At 48.8% G+C, this 20,128-nt stretch overlaps 1 protein-coding gene across 1 annotated transcript; it reads right to left on the reverse strand.

The window, feature by feature from the left end:
- Window positions 1-14,586: 14,586 nt before the first annotated feature.
- LOC310649867 (asialoglycoprotein receptor 1-like) lies at window positions 14,587-19,234 on the reverse strand. Its single transcript, XM_083378696.1, has 7 exons — window positions 18,971-19,234; window positions 18,457-18,552; window positions 17,938-18,009; window positions 17,727-17,819; window positions 16,210-16,361; window positions 15,985-16,091; window positions 14,587-14,791 (listed from the first exon to the last, which is right to left on the reverse strand). Exons 1-7 carry the CDS (start codon window positions 19,209-19,211, stop codon window positions 14,662-14,664), a joined length of 891 nt encoding a protein of 296 aa, XP_083234822.1. The 5' UTR covers window positions 19,212-19,234; the 3' UTR covers window positions 14,587-14,661.
- Window positions 19,235-20,128: the final 894 nt, after the last annotated feature.

The raw sequence follows: 20,128 nt of genomic DNA on the forward strand, positions 1-20,128 counted from the left end.
CCCGGCCGATGCCTTGGTAGAGGCTTGGGAGAGGGCTGCCACCGAGGCACTTGACTGTGTTGTACCCTTGGGACCCCTGACCCGGCGCAGATCCTGATGGGCTCCATGGTTTTCTGTGGAGCTACGGGAGATGAAGCATCGGAGACGGAGTCTGGAGAGCTGTTGAAGATCCAGCCGATCTGAATCTGACCGATTGCGACTAAGATCTTTTACTAGGTCTTATCTCGCGGTGATGAGGATGGCGAAGTCTAATTACTTCGCGGCCCTCATCGCGTCCACAGATAATCGCCCGGCTGCCCTGTTTAGGGTAACTCATTCCCTCCTTAATCAGGAGGTGAGGGAGGAGCCCTTACAGGGGTGGGCCGAGGAGTTCAGCCAGTATCTGGTGGACAAAATTGCTCAGATTCGGACCGGTTTGGACTCTGACTGGGCAGAGTCTGATGGGGAGGAATCGAGCGGTCTTGAGAGTAGTATTATCTGGACTGAGTTTGATCCTGTGACTCCCGAGGTGGTGGACAGGATTATGGGGAGGCTGAGCTCTACCACCTGTTTATTGGACCCGTGCCCCTCCTGGCTGGTTTATTCAGCTCTGGAGGAGACACGAGGCTGGTTCCAGGCAGTGGTATCTGCTTCTTTGAGTGAGGGTGTCTTTCCTGCCGCCTTGAAGGAGGCGGTGGTGAGACCTCTTCTCAAGAAGCCTGCCCTGGACCCAACCATTTTGAATAACTATTGTCTGGTCTCCAACCTCCGCTTTTTGGCGAAGGTTGTTGAGAGTGTGGTAGCGCATCATCTTCCTCTGTTCCTGGAGGAAACTGATTATCTTGACCCGTACCAATCGGGTTTCAGGCCCGGATACAGCACGGAGACAGCATTGGTCGCGCTGATGAATGATCTCTGGCGGGCTCCGGACAGGGGTTGTTCCTCTGTCCTAGTCCTATTAGATCTCTCAGCGGCTTTTGATACCATCGACCATGGTATCCTGCTGCGACGTCTCAGGGGGTTGGGAGTGGGGGGCACTGTTTTACGGTGGTTCTCCTCCTACCTCCTGGGCCGTTCGCAGTTGGTGTTGACGGGAGGGCAGAGGTCCACCCTGAGGCCTGTCATTTGTGGAGTTTCTCAGGGGTCGGTCCTCTCTCCCCTCCTGTTCAACATCTATATGAAGCCGCTGGGCAAGATCATTCCTGGTTTCGGGGTGGGGTATCATCAGTACGCTGATGATACCCAACTTTTTCTTTCCACCCCGAACCAACTCAGTGATGTCCTGGACGTGATGTCCTGGACGTGATGTCCCGTTGCCTGGAGGCGGTTCAGGTTTGGATGGGGAGAAACAGGCTCTGGCTCAATCCTGCCAAGACTGAGTGGCTGTGCGTATCGGCATCTCAAGTGAATCATTCTTCTCCATCTTTAATGATGGGGGGTGAGGTGTTACCCCCCGTCGATAGGGCTCGTAACTTGGGCGTCCTCTTGGATTCACGGCTCAGTTTGGAAGATCATATAGGAGTCGTGACCAGCGGGGCTTTTGCCCAGGTTCGCCTGGTGTGCCAGTTGCGGCCCTATCTGGACCAGGATGCCCTGTGTACAGTCACTCATGCGCTCGTGACCTCCCGGTTAGATTACTGCAATGCTCTCTACATGGGGCTGCCCTTGAGGACCACTCGGAGGCTTCAGCTGGTGCAGAATGCAGCTGCGCGAGTAGTAATGGGAGTGTCCCGATACTCTCATGTAACACCTCTTCTTCGCGAGCTGCATTGGCTTCCAATTGCCCTCCGGGTGAGATTCAAGGTGCTGGTGATGACCTATAAAGCCCTAAATGGCATGGCTCCCGATTAACTTAGGGAGCACCTGCTACCAGCATCAGCTTCCCATCGTCCTGTGCGCGCCCACAGGGAGGGCCTCCTTAGGGTTCCGCCGGTTAGAGATTGCCGGCGGGTGATTCCCAGGGGGAGGGCGTTCTCTGTGAGTGCGCCCGCCCTTTGGAACAAACTGCCGATGGAGCTTCGGACTGCCCCCGACCTTCGCTCGTTTCACCGGGACTTAAAAACCTGGTTGTTTGAATTGTCTGGCCTGGACTGAGGGATTTTAAATTTTAAATTATTTTAATTCAATCATATTAAATTAAATTAAATTAATTTTTAATTTTTAATTTTTACTGTTATTATTAATTGTGGGCTTGTACTAATTTAATTCCATTTTATTCTCTTTTTTGTACTGTTTTAACTGCCCTGTGAACCGCCCTGAGTCCTTCAGGAACAGGGCGGTATATAAATTCAACTAATAAATAAATAAATAAACTTCAACTCCCAGAATTCCCCACTAGCTATTCAAGCTGGGGAGTTCTGGGAGTTGAAGTCCACACAAGGCTTAAAGTGCCCAAGTTTGGAGACTCCCTGCTCTAACCCAACATTTCTAAACCTTGTTTGCTGGAAGATGGTTGAACTTCAACTCCCAGAACTCCCCACTAGCCAGGCTGCCTGGGGGATTCTGGGAGTTGAAGTCCACCCATCTTCCAGCAGACAAGGTTGAGAAACATTACTCTGACTTTTTTACATCTTTCCCAGAGACCTACGATTTGAAAACTCTCCAAAAAATCGACCAGATGGTGAAAAACCTCACTGAAGAAGCAAAGGAAGGTGAATTTGGGAGTAAGGGAGGCGTTGAAAAGTCCCCCTTTGGCCCCCGCATTCGGGAGAGACCCTCCCTCGCCCAGACACAATGCCAAGGAGTGACCCTCCCCTTCTCCACCTCCAGTGAAGTCCCACTTCCAGGACCAGATCCAGAAACTTCAAGGGACTCTGCAGCGGATGAATTGCGACTTGGAGGACACAAAACGCAAGCGGACAGGTGACCAAGGTGGGGGGCGGTCGGGGCGGGGCAAGGGCGGGGGGACCTTCCCAGGCCAGCTCCCTCCAGATCTCTGGGTTGCACAGGGGGTCCTCGCCTTACGACCCAAATTCCCACTGCTTAAGCTAGACAGTTGAGTTTTGCCCCACTCTATGACTTTCTTGCCACAGTTGTTAAGGGAGTCGCTGCAGTTGTTAGTAACACGGTCGTTAAGCGAAGCTGGCTTCCCCCATTGACTTTGCTTGTCAGAAGGTCGCAAAAGGGGATCACGTGACCCCAGGGAGACACAGCAACAGTGATAAGTACATGCCAGTTGCTGAGCCTCTGAATTTTGATCAAGTGATCCCAGGCAGGCTGCAATGGTCGTTAAGTGTGAAAAAAGGTCATAAGTTGCTATTTTCAATGCCGTTGTAGCTTCGGTTATTAAATGAACTATTGTAAGCATCTATACAGTCCTCAATATTATTATTATTATTATTATTATTATTATTATTATTATTATTATTATTATTATTATTATTATTATTATTATTATTAGATTGGCCCCTACTGGTGCCTACTACCCACCGTCTCCCTGTCCCCCGCCCGAGCTATAACAGTGCACCCCCCTTCTCCCACTCCCTTCTCCAACACCCCCCCACACCACCCTACAGGCCCGGAGAGGGGCTGCTGCCCCTGGGGCTGGCGTCTCTTTCAGCAGAGCTGCTACTGGCTCTCCTCTACGCAGAACAACTGGGCCGAAGCCAAGCAGGATTGCGAAGACAAGCAGGCCCACCTGGTGATCATCACCAGCCGCCTAGAGCGGGTCAGTGTCTCCATTTCCCCATTCGTCGCAGGGAGGTGGGCCAAGGCCACCGTCTCCGGCTGATGCCTGCTCTGCCTTTTTCTCTCACGCAGCAATTTGTGTTCCAGTTCACCAAAACGCACAATGTTTGGATCGGGCTGAAGAAGTACAACGGCCAGACCTGGAAGTGGGTGGATGGGACCACCTACACGATGCGTAATACGTGAGTCTTTCCACTTGCCTCTCTCCTCCCCCGCCCCGTATTGGGCTTTTGCAACCAGGCACCCTCCAGGTGTTTTGGGGGGCAGCATTCGCAACTAGCAGGTCCCCTTCCAGACTGTAGGCTTTGTGTTTGCACACTTGCACGCTTGTCCTCCTGGTGGGGGGGAGGTCTTCACATGCTGGAACTCCCTTGCGCTAAAGGACTCCTGGAAACAGACAGTCGGGGGCTTCACTGCACAGCTCCATGGGTTCCTGATATTCTCTTACAGCGATATTTCTAAACCTCAGCCACTTTCAGAGAGATAGACTTGAATTCCCAGAATTCCCTTTAAAATGTCGGAACTTCACTTCCCAGAATTCTCTTATTTAAGATATCTGGAGTTCAACTCCCAGAATTCTCTTTAAGATGTCCTCAGCCAGCATGCCATTAGGGCGTAGAGGGTACCCACTCTTTACCCCAATGCCCATGTGGACATTTTCACCTGGACGTGGGCCATCCTGTTGCACAACACTCCTGCGAGTCCTTTTTTCCATCAGTCAAGTCTTGATCTCCGAGTGGTGCTCTTTCTCCTGTTCACCTGCCCAGCTGATGCCGGCTTGTTTGCCAGAGACTGAATCGAGGGTAGTCATTAACTGATTTCTCACAATAGGTTCACTGCTCAACAGGCCTTCCTAACATTATAGCTATTATAACCCAGAATTCACTAACCAGGTTTCCTCAACTGACCCAGATTGGCATCCACTGCAGCACAAAGAAGCCAATTTGCACAATTCCCCAGCCCAGGAAACCCGTCTGACTTGTGACTCCAGTCCCATCATCCTAGTCAGGAGAACTTTGGAGGGCTGCTGTGGGCTGGGGTTGGACTAAATGACCTCAGGATGACCCACCCAAATCTCGCCTGGCTTAGCTGCCACTTCCACACAGACAGAAGAGGGTCTTCCTCCCACCCCTGGGCTGACCCCCCCTCTTCTGCTTTGCCCTTCCAGCGACTGGTGGCGCTACGAATTAATCTATTATGACGAATACTGCACCAGAACTTACTTCAATGACTTGTGGAATGAAGCCGATTGCCAGTTCCGCTTTAGGTGGTTGTGTGAAATGCAGGCACTGCAGTGAGTCCCAGGGGAGACGCCGCCAGCTGGGCAGACCCCGGGAAGCAGCTGCCCGACGTTTCTTGGGACAAAATGTGGGACAAAAATCTACAGCAGGAATTGGCCTCTTCTCTGCATCCTGGACGAGTGGAAGGGCGGGCAGCTCCCATTGGTCAGCAGGCAGGCCTGAGCTGGGCAGGGGGTGGGGGGTGGGGAGGGTCCAGCCTGGGACCCCAGGATGGCCTTCGCAGAACACGCTGAGCCGGTGGTGTTCTGTCTTTGGGGGCTTTGTGGCTTATTATTTGTGGCTTATTTAAAGAACCTTGGTGGAGCAGTGGGCTAATGCCTCCTTAAGTAACACCAGCTGCCTGCAGTTAGTGCAGATTCGCATCCCACCAGGCTCAAGGTTGACTCAGCCTTCCATCCTCCCGAGGTAGGTAAAATGAGGACCCAGATTGTTGGGGGCAATTAAGCTGACTTTGTAATAATGCCGCTTGGGTGTGTGTGAAAGCCCTAATAAGCAGGCATATACATAGAATGAAGGCTACTGCTAAGCTTGTAAGCCGCCCTGAGTCTTCGGAGAAGGGCGGGATATAAATGGAATTAAATAAATAAATAAATAAATTATCCTGTTTTATTTACTTCTTAAGAAGTATCTATCTGTATATCTATCTATCTATCTATCTATCTATCCATCCATCCATCCATCCATCCATCCATCCATCCATCCATCTCATCTATCATCTCTTTCTCTAGCTTTATTATCTGTTTGTCTATCATCTAACTATTTTTGTTTCTCTATCAATTTCATCATCCATCCATCCATCCACTCCATCTGTCCATTTTATCATCTTATCTATTCATTCTATCTACCTATCTACCTGTCAGTCTTTCTGCCTCTATCCCTATCAATCTATCTCTATCTCTCCCTCTCTATCTCTGCATCTATCTATCACTATCACCTGTCTGTGGCTATCTATCCACCCTTTCTATCTATCCATGCATCTATCCATCTCTCTCTCTCTCTCTCTCTCTCTCTCTCTCTCTCTCTCTCTCTCTCTCTCTCTCTCTCTCATAAAACAGGGGAAAAGATTACTCAGGTCGTAACCACAGCAAACCAAATGAAAATAATAATAATAAACCTTTTATTGTCAAAGTACAACATGTGTACATTGAGATTAAAAAAATATCCAGTGAATCTCAAGGCATTTAATACAAATTCAGATTTATTGCCAGTTTCTGACACCCTGAGTCAGCCTGGGCAGATTCTCAGGGGCCGGAAGAGACTCTCGCCCAGCAGAGCTTGGCCCACTACGTCCTCAAGAAAGGAAAGAATGAAGGAGGAAAGAAAGAGGAATTTTCTGGAACCACGAACTAGAGATGCGTTGTAGTTCTGATCCAGACAGCATAAACTTCACGAAAATGTTTAAAACAAATATTTATTGTCCAGGAATTCTAAGCAGAGACTTACTTTACAGTAGATACATCTGGTCATAATCATATCTGTCCATTCTCGTAATGTAAATAAGGAATGGTTTCTCCATCTCAGCTAGACATGGTTACGGATGCCAATTGATCCATGCATGAGGCTTGATTAAACAAAGGCTTTTACAACCTGGGCAGGTAGCCAGGACATCCTGTAATAAACTTTGAAGCTCCTCCCACTGACTAGATAAGATATAGGACTGACTAACAACTAGACTACATTTCCCAGAGGCCATTTCTTAAGGAGACAGCATTTAACCCTTTAAATGCTAAACGCTCTAACACAGTTCTTTAAGCTAAGTATATGCTATGGCCAGAATGGCTACCTACTGGTCCAGCACACTCCCCGCTTAGAAATATACAATTTCCACTATTAACTAACCATTAACTAGAATAAGCAAGAAACATAGCATCAAAACATGCAATTTTCACTGTTAACTGACAATTAACTAGAACAGGCAAAACAGCGTCAAAACAATGCAATCATGAGGTAAATACAAAACATAACTGAGATAAACAAAGGCATAACATCAAACAATGCAATTATGAGGTAGACACAATATGCATAATTCAAGGTTCAATCTTCAAGTTCAGTCTTCTTCAGCAAGAGGAACAAGTCAGTGATGAGTCTGGTGTAAAGCCTTTTAACGAGAGTCTGTGAGTCACAACCCGAATCTTGTGGCTTCACGATCTGGACTTCAACTTGGTGAACTAGTCCATCGGAGCTGGGTAGGACTTGGTACACAAGTCCCATAGGCCAAGAATACCAATGTGGGTCTCTGTCTCTCAGCAAGACAAGGTCTTCTTCTTCAAGGTTAGGCTCTTTGGTCTTCCATTTGTGGCCATCTTGAAGGGTAGACAAGCATTCTTGCTTCTAGTGCTTCCAGAAGGTGTTGGCGAGCAGTTGAACTTGTCTCCATTGTTGTTTATACATATCTTTGGGAACAAAGTTCCCCGATGGTGTTGGCCAATCACCTGTCTTCTGGGTTAGCAAGGTGGCTGCCATGAGGATAGTTGGATTTTCAGGATCCGAGGAAACTGGAACCAAAGCCCGAGCGTTGATCATAGCTGCTACTTCTGCCATGAGGGTACTGAGGACCTCATGTGTCACTGTGGGTATCTTTGTCAACATAGAGTCCAGGATTTTGCGGGCTACGCCAATCATGCGGTCCCATGTTCCTCCCATGGGGGATGCATGGGGAAGATTGAATGTCCAAACACAATTTTGGGCCTTTATTTTATTTATTTATTTATTTATTTATTGCATTTATATACCGCCCTTTCTCTGAGGACTCAGGGCGGTTAACAGGGAGTTAAAAATCAAACATACAAAAGTTAAAAACCAAGTTACTTGCCAGTTGCTGAGACAGGATGAATTGCCTTCATCAATCTGCAGTTCCTTGCAGGCTCCCACAAAGTTAGTTCCACGGTCGGATCTAAGCACTTTAACTGGGCCTCTGTAGGCTTGGAACCTTCTTGGAGCATTGATGAAACAAGAAGTGTCCATAGATTTGATGACTTCAATGTGGACAGCTCGAATGCTGAGATATGTGAAAAGAACGGCCCAACGTTTGCTGTTGGCTTGACCACCTCTGGTCTGACGAGCAGACACGGACCAAGGCCCAAATACATCTAGGCCTACGTTGGTAAACGGTGGTCCTGGAATAAGGCGCTTGGGTGGTAGGTCGGCCATCAACTGGTGTTGTGTTGCACCTCCTTGTTTACGGCAATGCAGGCATCTGTACGAAACAGTGGCTCCCACGATCCAGAAACCAGCCACTCTGATGGCCTCTTCCATGAAATACCTGCCTTGGTGATGGACGGTTTTGTGGTGGTGTTGGACCAACAGGTGTGTGGCATGTTGACAGGCAGAAAGGATGATAGGGTGCTTGATGCCTGAACTTGATGTTCAGCCTTATCTAGACACCCTCCTACTCGGAGTAAGTTATGACTATCCAAAAACGGAAGCTCATCTCATAATGCAGGAAACGAATGATCACTGCTACGCCCACTACGAGAGATCTCCATCTGTAGAAGCATTCAAAGCGAGTCGGTTCTAGGAAATGATTTGGAGATGGTTTCTCTATCTCCTCAACCCTTCTTGACAAACAGATGACCTGAATGTTCGTTTTCTCGTTCTGTTTGAGCGGTCTCATGGGTACCTGAGGTCGAACGTCGTCATCTTGATCTGGGTCTAGAAGCTCATGATGTTCTGGTTTCTCTGACGTCTGGCTATCTGGACGAGCTAAGAACTCAGGACCCTTTAGCCAGATTGAGTCTGCCAACTGTGATGCAGAAATGGACCGTGTAGCTTGGTCCACTGGATTCTGATCTGTTGGAACATATCGCCACTGTTCAGGATTTGAAGATCTTCTGATCTTTTCTACTTTATTGCTTATATAGATGTAGGAGCGTCTGCTTCAATTGTGGATGTAACCTAACACCACCTTGCTGTCTGTATAGAAGGTGGTGGATTGTATTTATTTATTTATTTATTTATTTATTTATTTATTTATTTATTTATTTATTTATTTATTTAATTAAATTTCTATACCGCCCTTCTCCTGAAGGACTCAGGGCAGTGTACAGGGCAATAAAATGCAACATACAAAAGTTAAAAAGAAAATTAAATTAATTAGCCCTAATAATAAATAGTTAAAATAAACCCAAACCCTTAGTCCAGGCCGGCCTGTTCAAACAACCAAGTCTTCAGGTCACGGCGGAAAGAGCGAAGGTTGGGAGCCATCCGGAGCTCAACAGGCAGTTGATTCCAGAGGGCAGGCGCACCCACAGAGAATGCTCTCCCCCTGGGGGCTGCCAGCCGGCAATCCCTGACCAACGGCACCCTGAGGAGGCCTTCTCTGTGGGAGCGCACAGGACGAAAGGAAGTTGATGCCGGCAGCAGGTGCTCCCGTGGGTCCAGACCCATGCCATTTAGGGCTTTATAGGTCATCACCAGCACCTTGAATCTCACCTTGTCGCTCAAGGTCTATTGTTTTCGTTATCAGGTCTGCTATTTCTACAGCCAAAATGGCACATTAACAAACACCATCGTTCGCAGCAGTAGCTTTGCCCCTGACGGACCTACTCCGAATGAAACATTTTTCAACAAAACCACGACCCAACCAGCCAGTAGAGTGGAGCATGGCGTGCCAAAAGGCATTTGAGAACTTGAAGAGCCTATTCACTAAAGAAACAGTTTTACTGCATCCCAATCCCGGAGAGCCTTTCATGGTTCAGGCCGATGCCAGCGATGTTGTGGTAGGGGTGGTCCTACTGCAAAGGAACACGAAGGGGATGTTACAATCTTGTGCATACACATCCTGAAAATGAACAAACACTGAGAGAGCCTGGGCTGTTTGGGAGAAGGAGGAATTTGCGGTTCGATGGGCGTGATTGACCTGGCGGCATCTGCTGGAGGGGGCAACAGTACCGTTCGAGGTGTGGACAGACCACAAAAACCTTGAGGTGCTGCAAACGCCCAGATGCCTGTCTCCCAAACATGTCCACTGGGCACAATATTTCCAGCGGTTCAAATTCCAGCTACGATACGTACCAGGGGGCAAGAACTTCCTTGCTGATGCTCTCTCGTGGATGCCACAATATAAGAGTAAACGTGAGGAGGTAGTGCAACCACTCATACCATCCCAACAAGAGACAGCAGCACGAACAGTATCACAGAGCATGGCTGTTGACATGATTCAGGAGCTCCATAAGGCAGTCCAGAGTGATTCCTGGGTACTAGAACACCCAGGTCTCCTGACAAGATGTGATGGCCTGGCCTGGAAGGGTGACAATTGTACATCCCACAAACTCTACGGGAAGGGGTGCTCAAACGATGCCTCGACACTAAACAAGCTGGCCATTTCGGATTCCTCAAGACCCTGCACCTCGTGCGACGCCAGTTCTGGTGGCCACATATGAAAACTGACATAGAGGCATATGTGTGGGCCTGTCATATTTGTGCCACCACAAAACACCAAACGAGGAAGCCAGCTGGTTTGTTACAGTCAGTGGCAGACCCGACCCAGCCATGGGAGGACATTGGAATGGACTTTGTGGTAGAGTTGCCAGATAGCAGAGGGTACAGTGATCTGGACAGTTGTGTACCTGTTCTCAAAACAAGCCCATTATATCCCATGCAAGGGGCTACCATCAGCCCGAAGGCTATCTAGACTGTTCATACAGCATGTCTATCACCTACAAGGGGTGCCCTGGCAAATCCTTTCGGATCGGGGGGTGACATTCACGGCTAAGTTTTGGCGTACTTTCATTCGGTCCATTGGGTCATCGCAAGGTCTCAGTTCTGCGTACCACCCCAGTACCAATGGAGCGGCGGAGTGTGCCAATGCGATGGTGGAGAGGTATCTACGAAGTTACATCTCCTACCAGCAGGCTGACTGGGTTGCCCTGTAAGAAATTAGCTCCTAAATATCTGGGTCCCTTCTGTATTACAAAGATCATTAACCCGGTGACCTTTAGACTGCCCTTGCCCCAAGTCCTAGGAAAGATACACCTGGTGTTCCACTGTAGCCTCTTAAAGCCAGCTGGGAACACCCCCTGGGAACCCGGGGTGGGAAAACCAGGTCCTGTCCAAGGGGATCAGTACGAGGTACAGGAAATCTTGGACTCCTGGTACCGAAGGGGGCAACTGCAATACCTGGTGAGATGGGTGGGGTATCCTGTAACAGACGCTTTCTGGGTACGGGAACCAGATGTACATGCCACCCGCTTAGTGCGCAGGTTCCATCGCCGATACCCGGGTAAGCCAGGAAGGATGGTGGCTTAACACATCCCTAAATGTGTCTTCTTGTTTTCCAGGTGGACCCCTGGTAGGGGGACCGCCTGTCAAGCCCCAGGCTCGACATTCCACTGGGGGGGGGGGAAAGCTGTCTGTCTTGCCTCCACCCGTCATGCTGGCTGTGTACAGCCCTGTGTCTCAGCTGGGAGCTGCAGCTGACGCTGCCTGCCATCTGAGAGCTCCACCAAACAGCTGGGATCCCAGGAAGTCCTGCCACTCAGCTGGGAGCTCCAACGGACAACTGGGTCTCTAAAGGACAGCTAGGCAGCTGGCAGGCTGTGAGAGGTCACAGTAGCCACCGGAACTGCAGAGACACCATAAAAACAGAGGTGATAGGCTGGGGGAGACTAGAGCCAGATTATCCTTCCTCTTAAAGTGGACAATAAAGGACCCTAAAAGAACTCACCGAGAGGTGAAACTGACAGCAGGCTGGGATGTTGGGTGGACAGCAGGGGACAGCCAAAAGGCTGTATCTAGGGAAGGGGGAGGGATTTATACCCACCAGGATGCTGGCTTGTTGGGAAGGGAAGGGATGCTGGCTTGTTGGGAAGGGAAGGGTGGAGCTGGGTGGAGCTGCAGGGGCAGGATATTTAGAGCATTGGGAGCAAAACCACTCCCAGTGCTAACTTTCTTTGCTTCTTTAGCGTCTGTTTAGTGAACTTCGTTCTTTGGCCACCAGAGTGCACTGTCTGCGTGGATAAAGACTACAGCAAAGTTCACTCTTTGGCCACCAGGGTGCACTGTCTGCACGGGTAGAGACTTTTTGGCCACCAGGGTGCACGGTCTGCGTGGGTAAAGACTTCAGCAGTAGATACATCCAGTCATATTCATATCTGTCCATTCTCGTAGGTTAAAAGGAATAATTCCCCATCTCACCTAGGCATAGTTACAGATGCCAATTGATGCGTGCGCAATACTTGATTAAGCAAAGGCTTTTTCAACCTGGGCACATAGCCAGGACTTCCTGTAATAAACTTTGAAGCCCCTCCCACTGACTAGATAAAATATAGGACTAACAACTAGACTACATTTCTCAGAGGCCATCTCTTAAGGAGACAGCATTTAACCCTTTAAATGCTAAATGCTCTAACACAGTTCTTAATTCCTAAGCTAGCTATATAGATGGTTATATAGTGGTCCAGCACATTATGTATGTGTACACTTGGAGAGCAAGCAACTAAATTTCATTTTTAATGTGTGCTATCTATCTACGTACATCTATCCATCTATTTAGATAGATAGATAGCTATAGCTATCCATCTATATCTACATATCTATTTATCTCTCATCTCTATCTATCTATCTTCTGTGCGCCTTTGGCATTTAGTCATGCCGGCCACATGACCACGGAGACGTCCTCGGACAAGCGCTGGCTCTTTGGCTTTGAAACGGAGATGAGCACTGGCCCCTAGAGTCGGAAACGACTAGCACGCATGTGCGGGGGAACCTTTACCTTTACTTTATCTATTTCTAAATCTCTATCTATCTATCTGTCTGTCTAACTATCTATCTATGTATAATCAAGGCCTACCCATTATTGGTTACCAAATTATAACGGTCGTGAAATGGCATTCATGTGAATGACCCAATTTTATGACCTTTCTTTGTGGAAGCCATTAAGCAAATGCCACAGTCATTTCTAGTTTCTAGTTTTTATGTACTGCCCTGTTCACCGCCCTGAGTCCCCAGGGAGAAGGGCGGTATATAAATTAAATTAATTTAAATTTAAATTTAATTAAGCAAGCTCAATGTTGCTGTGGTGCCGCTGTGCTGAAAACCAGAAATAAATGGTGGTTTTTGGCAGAAAGGTTGTGAAAGATGGTCATTTGGCTTCAGAACATCGCAAATGGCTCTAAGTATGTTGGAAAGAGGAGTGTGCAAAATGCAGTCACGTGACCACGGCCCTCCCCCAGGCTGCCAGGACTTCAGATCTGGGTTTAAGGCTCCTTTTTCAGTCTGTTGTAACATCAAATGTAAATAGCGTTGTATGTTGAGGACTGTCATTACATGTTTTTTGGAGGGGAGGAATTCTGAACTGCCCCCTTAAACTCCACCAGTGACGCTGACCTCATGAGCTGCCCTTGAACCCTTCCAGGTCTGTTGCCAAGTTGCATTGTGTTGTGTTTGTATTTCCTTATAGAGAAAGGAATGGGATGGAAGCTCCTGAGTGAGATCACGAAGGTAATACAAGTGTCGCTCACCAGTTGCCAGTTGCCAAAAACAAACACTGTCTGAGTGGGAAGGGGGCATTGCCAAGGGAACAGGGGGGTTTACAAGCCCCAGGCCTTGTCCCCTCGAAGCTGGAATCATTAGACTCGGGGGTCTCCACGCCTGGCCCCTTTAAGACTTGTGGACTTCAGCTCCCAGAATTCCTCAGCTGGCTGTGTTAGCTGGCTGAAGAATTCTGGGAGTTGAAGTCCACAAGTCTGAAAGGGGCAGATTTGGAGACCCCTGCATTAGACGATTAAGCAGTCAAGACACACATCATTATGTCCCAAAAACATCATAATTGGAACAATCTCATTTCCACACCCACCCAATTTCTGCCCCCCTCCAGATCTCATCTGCCCTCCCCAGTCTCATCCTAGGGAATCGTCTCCCCTGGAGCTAAGCCCCTCTGCTTTGGCCCCCAAATTGCCTTGGAGAAAGGCTGCACACAAATGAGGCTGGGGGTGCTGGACTGGAAACACACGGCCGTCGAGTTCTACTCCCAGCGAGTGGCTGATGGTCACCGAGGGCTGGCGCTCCTTCCGCTTCAAGGCAGAGTCCCTTGCAGCAGCTGGCCCTGGACGAGGTGGGCAGAGGGCCGGGCTGGGGTCCTTGAGGACGTAGTGGGCAAGCTCTGCTGGGTGAGGGTCTCTTCCGGCCCCGGAGAATCTGCCAAGGTTGCTTTTGCTCTTTATTATGAGAGAGAGAGAGAGAGAGACAGAGAGACAAAGAGCAACAGACAGGTGATAGATAATGATAGATGAGAGACAGAGAGGGAGAGATACAGACAGACAGACAGAAATAATAATCGAAAAAATAGAAATAGAAATCTGATAGAGCTAGAGACAGACAGACAGACAGACAATGATGGCTGAATGGATGCAGTCCAGGGTCACCAACGATACATTTGGTGCCCACATATGCTTTCTTAATAAAAATATAAAATAGGATAAAGCCACAAAGCCCCCAAAGACAGAACACCGCCGGCTCAGCGTGTTGTGCGAAGGCCATACTGTGGTCCCAGGCTGGACCCTCCCCACCCCCCTCCCCCCATCCAGCTCAGGCCTGCCTGCTGACCGATGGGAGCTGCCCGACCTTCCACTCATCCGGGATGCAGAGAAAAGGCCAATTTCTGCCGTAGATTTTTGTCCCAGATTCGTTTTATTTCCTCCAAGAAATGTCGGGCAGCTGCTTCCTGAGGTCCGGCTGGCGGTGCCTCCCCTGGGACTCATTGCAGTGCCTGCATTTCGCACAACCAGTTTAAGTGGACCTGGCAGAAGGTTTCGCTCCAGAGCCCGTCGAGGTACATCTTGGTGCAAAATTCATTGTAAGGCACTGGTTGGTTGGGCCTCCAGTCGCTAGAAAGGGGCAAAGCAGAAGAGGGGGGGTGTCAGCCCACGGGTGGGAGGAAGACCCCCTTCTATCTGTCTGGAAGTGGCAGCTAAGCCAGGCGAGATTTGGAAGGATCCCTGAGGTCATCTAGTCCACCCCCGACCCGCAGCAGCCATCCAATTTTCCCCTGCAAGGGTGATGGGAGTGGTCGGGTCACAAGTGAGACAGGTTTCCTAGGCCGGGGTATTGTGCAAATTGGCTTCTTTGTGCTGCAGTGGATGCCAAGATGGGTCAGTTGAGGAAACCTGGTTAGTGAATTCTGGGTTATAACAGCTATAATGTTAGGAAGGCCTGTTGAGCAGTGAACCTATTGTGAGAAATCAGTTAATGACTACCCTCGATTCCGTCTCTGGCAAACAAGCCGGCATCAGCTGGGCAGGTGAACAGGAGAAAGAGCACCACTCGGAGATCAAGACTTGACTGATGGAAAAAAGGGCTCGCAGGAGTGTTGTGCAACAGGACGGCCCACATCCAGGTGAAAATGTCCACATGGGCGTTGGGGTGAAGAGTGGGCACCCTCTATGCCCTAATGGCATGCTAGCTGAGGAAATCTGGGAGTTGAAGTCCAGACCTCTTAAAGGGAATTCTGGGAACTGAACTCCAGATATCTTAAATTAGAGAATTCTGGGACCTGAAGTTCCGACATTTTAAAGGGAATTCTGGGAGTGGAAGTCTGCCTCTCTTAAAGTGGCTGAGGTTGAGAAACATTCCTGTAAGAGAATATACAGAACCCATGGGGCACAGCTGCCTTGTGTAGGGCAGTGTGTGGGCCCAGGATCCCACAATGTGCTTCCTGCATGTTCGGCAGGATCCCACCGAGGATGTGGGGCCGGCTGCGTAATCCCCACATCGGAGCTTTGAGTGCCTGGAGGGCTTCTCCGGGAACCCCATGGACTCAGGGTGCCAGGGGGCTTGCGCTGTGCAATGAAGCCCCCGACTGTCTATTTCCAGGAGTCCATTAGCACAAGGGGGTTTCAGCATCTGAAGACCTCCCACCTCCACCCCAGGTGGACAAGTGTGCAAGTGTGCAAACACAAAGCCTACAGTCTGGAGGAGGACCTGCTAGGTGCGAATGCTGCAACTGAAATACACCTGGAGGGCGCCTGGTTGCAGAAGCCCAACACGGGGAGGTAGAAGAGAGGCCAGTGGGGAGACTCACATCCTGCGCACTTTGTAGGGGGTCCCGTCCACCCACTTCCAGGTCTGGCCGTCGTACTTCAGCCCGATCCAAACATTGTGTGGTTTTGTGAGCTGGAACACAAATTGCTATGCGAGACAAAAAGGCAGAGCAGGCATCAGCCGGACACCGAGTGTTTTGGTCCTTTGCCTTTCCGGCAGGCTTGGCCCACCTCCCTGCGATGAATAGGGAAATGGAGACACTGACCCCCTCTAGGTAGCTGGTGATGACCACCAGGTGGGCCTGCTTCTCTTCGCAATCCTGTTTGGCTTCGTTCCAGATCTTCTGCGTAGAGGAAAGCCAGTAGCAGCTCTGCTGAAAAAGATGCCAGTGGCGGGGACAGCAGGCCTTCGCCGGCCCTGTGGGGTGGGGGTGGGGGGTTGGAGGAGGGAGGGGGCACCGTTATAGCTGGGGTGGGGAATTGGGACGCAGTGGGCAGCAGGTCCCATCAGGGGCCAATCCATGATATAACAACAACAACAACAACAACAATAACAACAACAACAACAACAACAATAATAATAATAATAATATCTGTAATACCATCAAACATCCACAGTTGCCTATCACAGATCCTTGGAAAGGACTCGATAGGTAGACAAAAATGCCAAATCCAGTCTGAACTTCTGGCTGACTGTGATAGTAATAGTAATAGTAATAGTAATAGTAATAGTAATAGTAATAGTAATAGTAATAGTAATAGTAATCGTAATCATAATCATAATCATAATCATAATCATAATCATAATAATAATAATAATAATAATAATAATAATAATAATAATAATAATAATAATATCAAGGACTATATACATAATCCTCGACTTACAAAAGTTCATTTAATGACCTGGCCATCGAAACTGCGCGATTATGGATGAAACGCGTAACAGTGACACCCATTGTCATCAGGGCACTGGGAACCATGTCCAAAAATTTTGCAAAATACATGAAGAAACTGCAGCTTCCTGCAATAACTCCAGCAAAGCTACAGAAAACTGCGCTACTCGGAACATCCTACATTTTAAGGAGATCCCTGCTTGGTACCTAGGATGCTGGCAGCAGCCCGTGTCAACCATCAGTGCCAGTCAATTTGAGTGTTCAGTTGACTGAGTTTCATGTTTAATGAATAAAAGTTTTATAATAATAATATCGAGAACAATATAATCCTCGACTTAGAACAGTTCATTTAATGACCGAAGCTACAACGGCATTGAAAATAGCAACTTATGACCTTTTTTCACACTTAACGACCATTGCAGCCTGCCTGGAATCACTTGCTCCAAATTCAGAGGCTCAGCAACTGGCATGTACTTATCACTGTTGCTGTGTCTCCCTGGGGTCACGTGATCCCCTTTTGCGACCTTCTGACAAACGAAGTCAATGGGGGAAGCCAGCTTGGCTTAACGACCGTGTTACAAGTGCAGTGACACTTAACAACTGTTTAATCATTGTTTAATCACGTTTTAATAATTTTTAATTTTTGTATCTAGTTTTTATGTATTGCCCTGTTCACCGCCCTGAGTCCTCCGGGAGAAGGGCGGTATATAAATTAAATTAATAAATAAATAATAAATAAATAAATAATTGTCTGGCTTAGCAGTGGGAATCTGGGGCCCGATTGGGGTTGTAAGGCGAGGACCCCCTGTGCAACCCAGAGATCTGGAGGGCGCTCGGCTTGGAAGGTCCCCCCGCCCTCTGCCCCGACCGCCCCCCACCTTGGTCACCTGTCCGCTTGCGTTTTGTGTCCTCCAAGTCGCAATTCATCCGCTGCAGAGTCCCTTGAAGTTTCTGGATCTGGTCCTGGAAGTGGGACTTCACTGGGGGTGGAGAAGGGGAGGGTCACTCCTTGGCATTGTGTCTGGGCGAGGGAGGGTCTCTCCCGAATGCGGGGGCCAAAGGGGGACTTTTCAACGCCTCCCTTACTTCCAAATTTACCTTCCTTTGTTTTTTCAGTGAGGTTTTTCACCATCTGGTCGATTTTTTGGAGAGTTTTCAAATCGTTGGTCTCTGGGAAAGATGTAAAAAAGTCAGAGCAATGTTTCTCAACCTTGTCTGCTGGAAGATGGGTGGACTTCAACTCCCAGAATTCCCCAAGCCTACATCATACAAGGTTTAGAAACATTGGGTTAGAGCAGGGAGTCTCCAAACCTGGCCACTTTCAGACTTGTGTGGATTTCAACTCCCAGAATTCCCCACTAGCCAGGAATTGAAGTCTACAAGGCTGAAAGTGGCCGCCTTTGGAGATTCCTGGGTTTGAGCCTCAAACATTCATGGAAGAACAGAAGCCAGGAAGGAGAGAGAGAGACGGTGGTCCTCCAAAGGTGCCTCCATCTTGGTCCCTGCCAAGCCTACAGCAATGCACCCCCACCCCCAAGAATTGCCCTAAAGAAAACCCAGAGATTGGCAGGTCCTTTTTCACACACCCCCCCCAAACCTGGCATTTCGTGACTCTACCGTTTTGTTGCAGAGCGGTTAATTCCACGCCGATTGTGCGGTTGAGGGCCTTCAAATCTTCCTGCATCTTCTGCATGGTGGTGGAGTATTTGCTCCCTGTGGAGAAGGAGGAGGAGGAGGAGTTGGAGAAGGAGGAGGAGGATGCTTGCCTGCATGTCTGCCTTGAACCCGTGTCCGTGCCTCCATGTACCGCCCACTTTTCCTGGCCTTGCTATCCTTCCTGCGTCCTGGGGTCACTTTGCAGATTATGGACCACAGTCAATTGCAGCCTCTTTAAATCATGTTTTTGTGCATAGTTGTGAGTAATTGTGTGTTATGCAGGGTGTTTTGGGGTAATTGACTGGAAGAACACACCCTCTGTTTGCTGCTAGAATATATTACCAACAATGGCGTTCCTAAAAGGATGTTTTCCTTCTAGGAAGTTTACCTACAAGCAACAGACTTTATTATTTCTGGGTCTCTTGTAACCTGGGGCAAGAAGTTCCTCCCGTGTCACCTGAGCTTTCTTACTCACCAACAAAGCCGAAGACGGTGATGGAGAGGGTCACCACGGCCAGCAGCCCCATCAGGATGAGGGTCACCCGCCAGGCAGAGCAGACACGTTGGCGCCAGGAGTCCTGGGGGACAAACCCCGCCATGCCTGGAGGGGACACAGAACGAAAAGCTGTCTGTTGCATCGTGGCCAACGGCTTCAAAGAATATAATACAGGCAGTGCTAATAAGGCCTTGATAAGGCCACAGCTGGAATCCTGCATCCAGTTTTGGTGGCCACGATATAAAAAAATAGGTTGAGACTCTGGAAAGAGTGCAGAGAAGAGCAACAAAAATGATCCAAGGCCTGGAGACCAAAACATAAGAAGAACCGCTGTGAGACTTGGATCTGGCTAGTCTAGAGAAAAGAAATAGGGGAGACATGATAGCAGTGTTCCAGTATTTGGGGGGCTGCCCCAAAGAAGAGGGGATCACGCTATTCTCCAGAGCATCAGAGGGGAGGAAGAGAAACAATGGATGAATCAAGGAGAGAAGCAACCTGGAACTAAGGAGAAATTTCCTAACAGTGAGAACAATTAACCAGTGGAACTCCTCGCCTCCAGAAGCTGTGGATGCTCCAACACTGGATGTTTTCAAGAAGGGACTGGACAGCCCCTTGCCTTAAATGGGAAAGGGTCTCCTGCCTTGAGTGGGGGGCTGGACCAGAAGAACTTCTCAGATCATCCTCTCTGACTAAGCTTGCCCCCTTGGCCAAGATTATTTCATTCTATTTACTAAGTGTTCGTAGTGCCTATCTCCCCATCCGGTGACTCTAGGTGGCTTAAAAACGACAATATAAAATAGTAAAATAGTAACACAATAAATATCAACACTGAAATTAACCACCATTACTAAGGAAAAAGGCAGGGATGCAAACAGGGTAGAGGTGGAAATTTCTCTCGTTCCATTATGGGGTTTTTGTGGGGGAGAATGAGTGCAAAATAAATGAAAAATGTGGCTTAATTACCTTTTTTACCTTCTTTTTTAGGATTTCCTAGCAGAGCTGTGGGTCAACCGCCTCTTCTGCTGCCACTCTCTCCGGACGCCCCACGCTGGTGATCTTTGGACTGCCCACACTGTCCCTCTGCCAGGTTTCCAAATTCCAGGGGTTTCCAAAGCAGCAGCAGAGGTCCGGCTTGGA

Source organism: Vipera ursinii, assembly GCF_947247035.1.
Source record: "Vipera ursinii genome assembly, chromosome: Z".
Classification (NCBI taxonomy): domain Eukaryota; kingdom Metazoa; phylum Chordata; class Lepidosauria; order Squamata; family Viperidae; genus Vipera; species Vipera ursinii.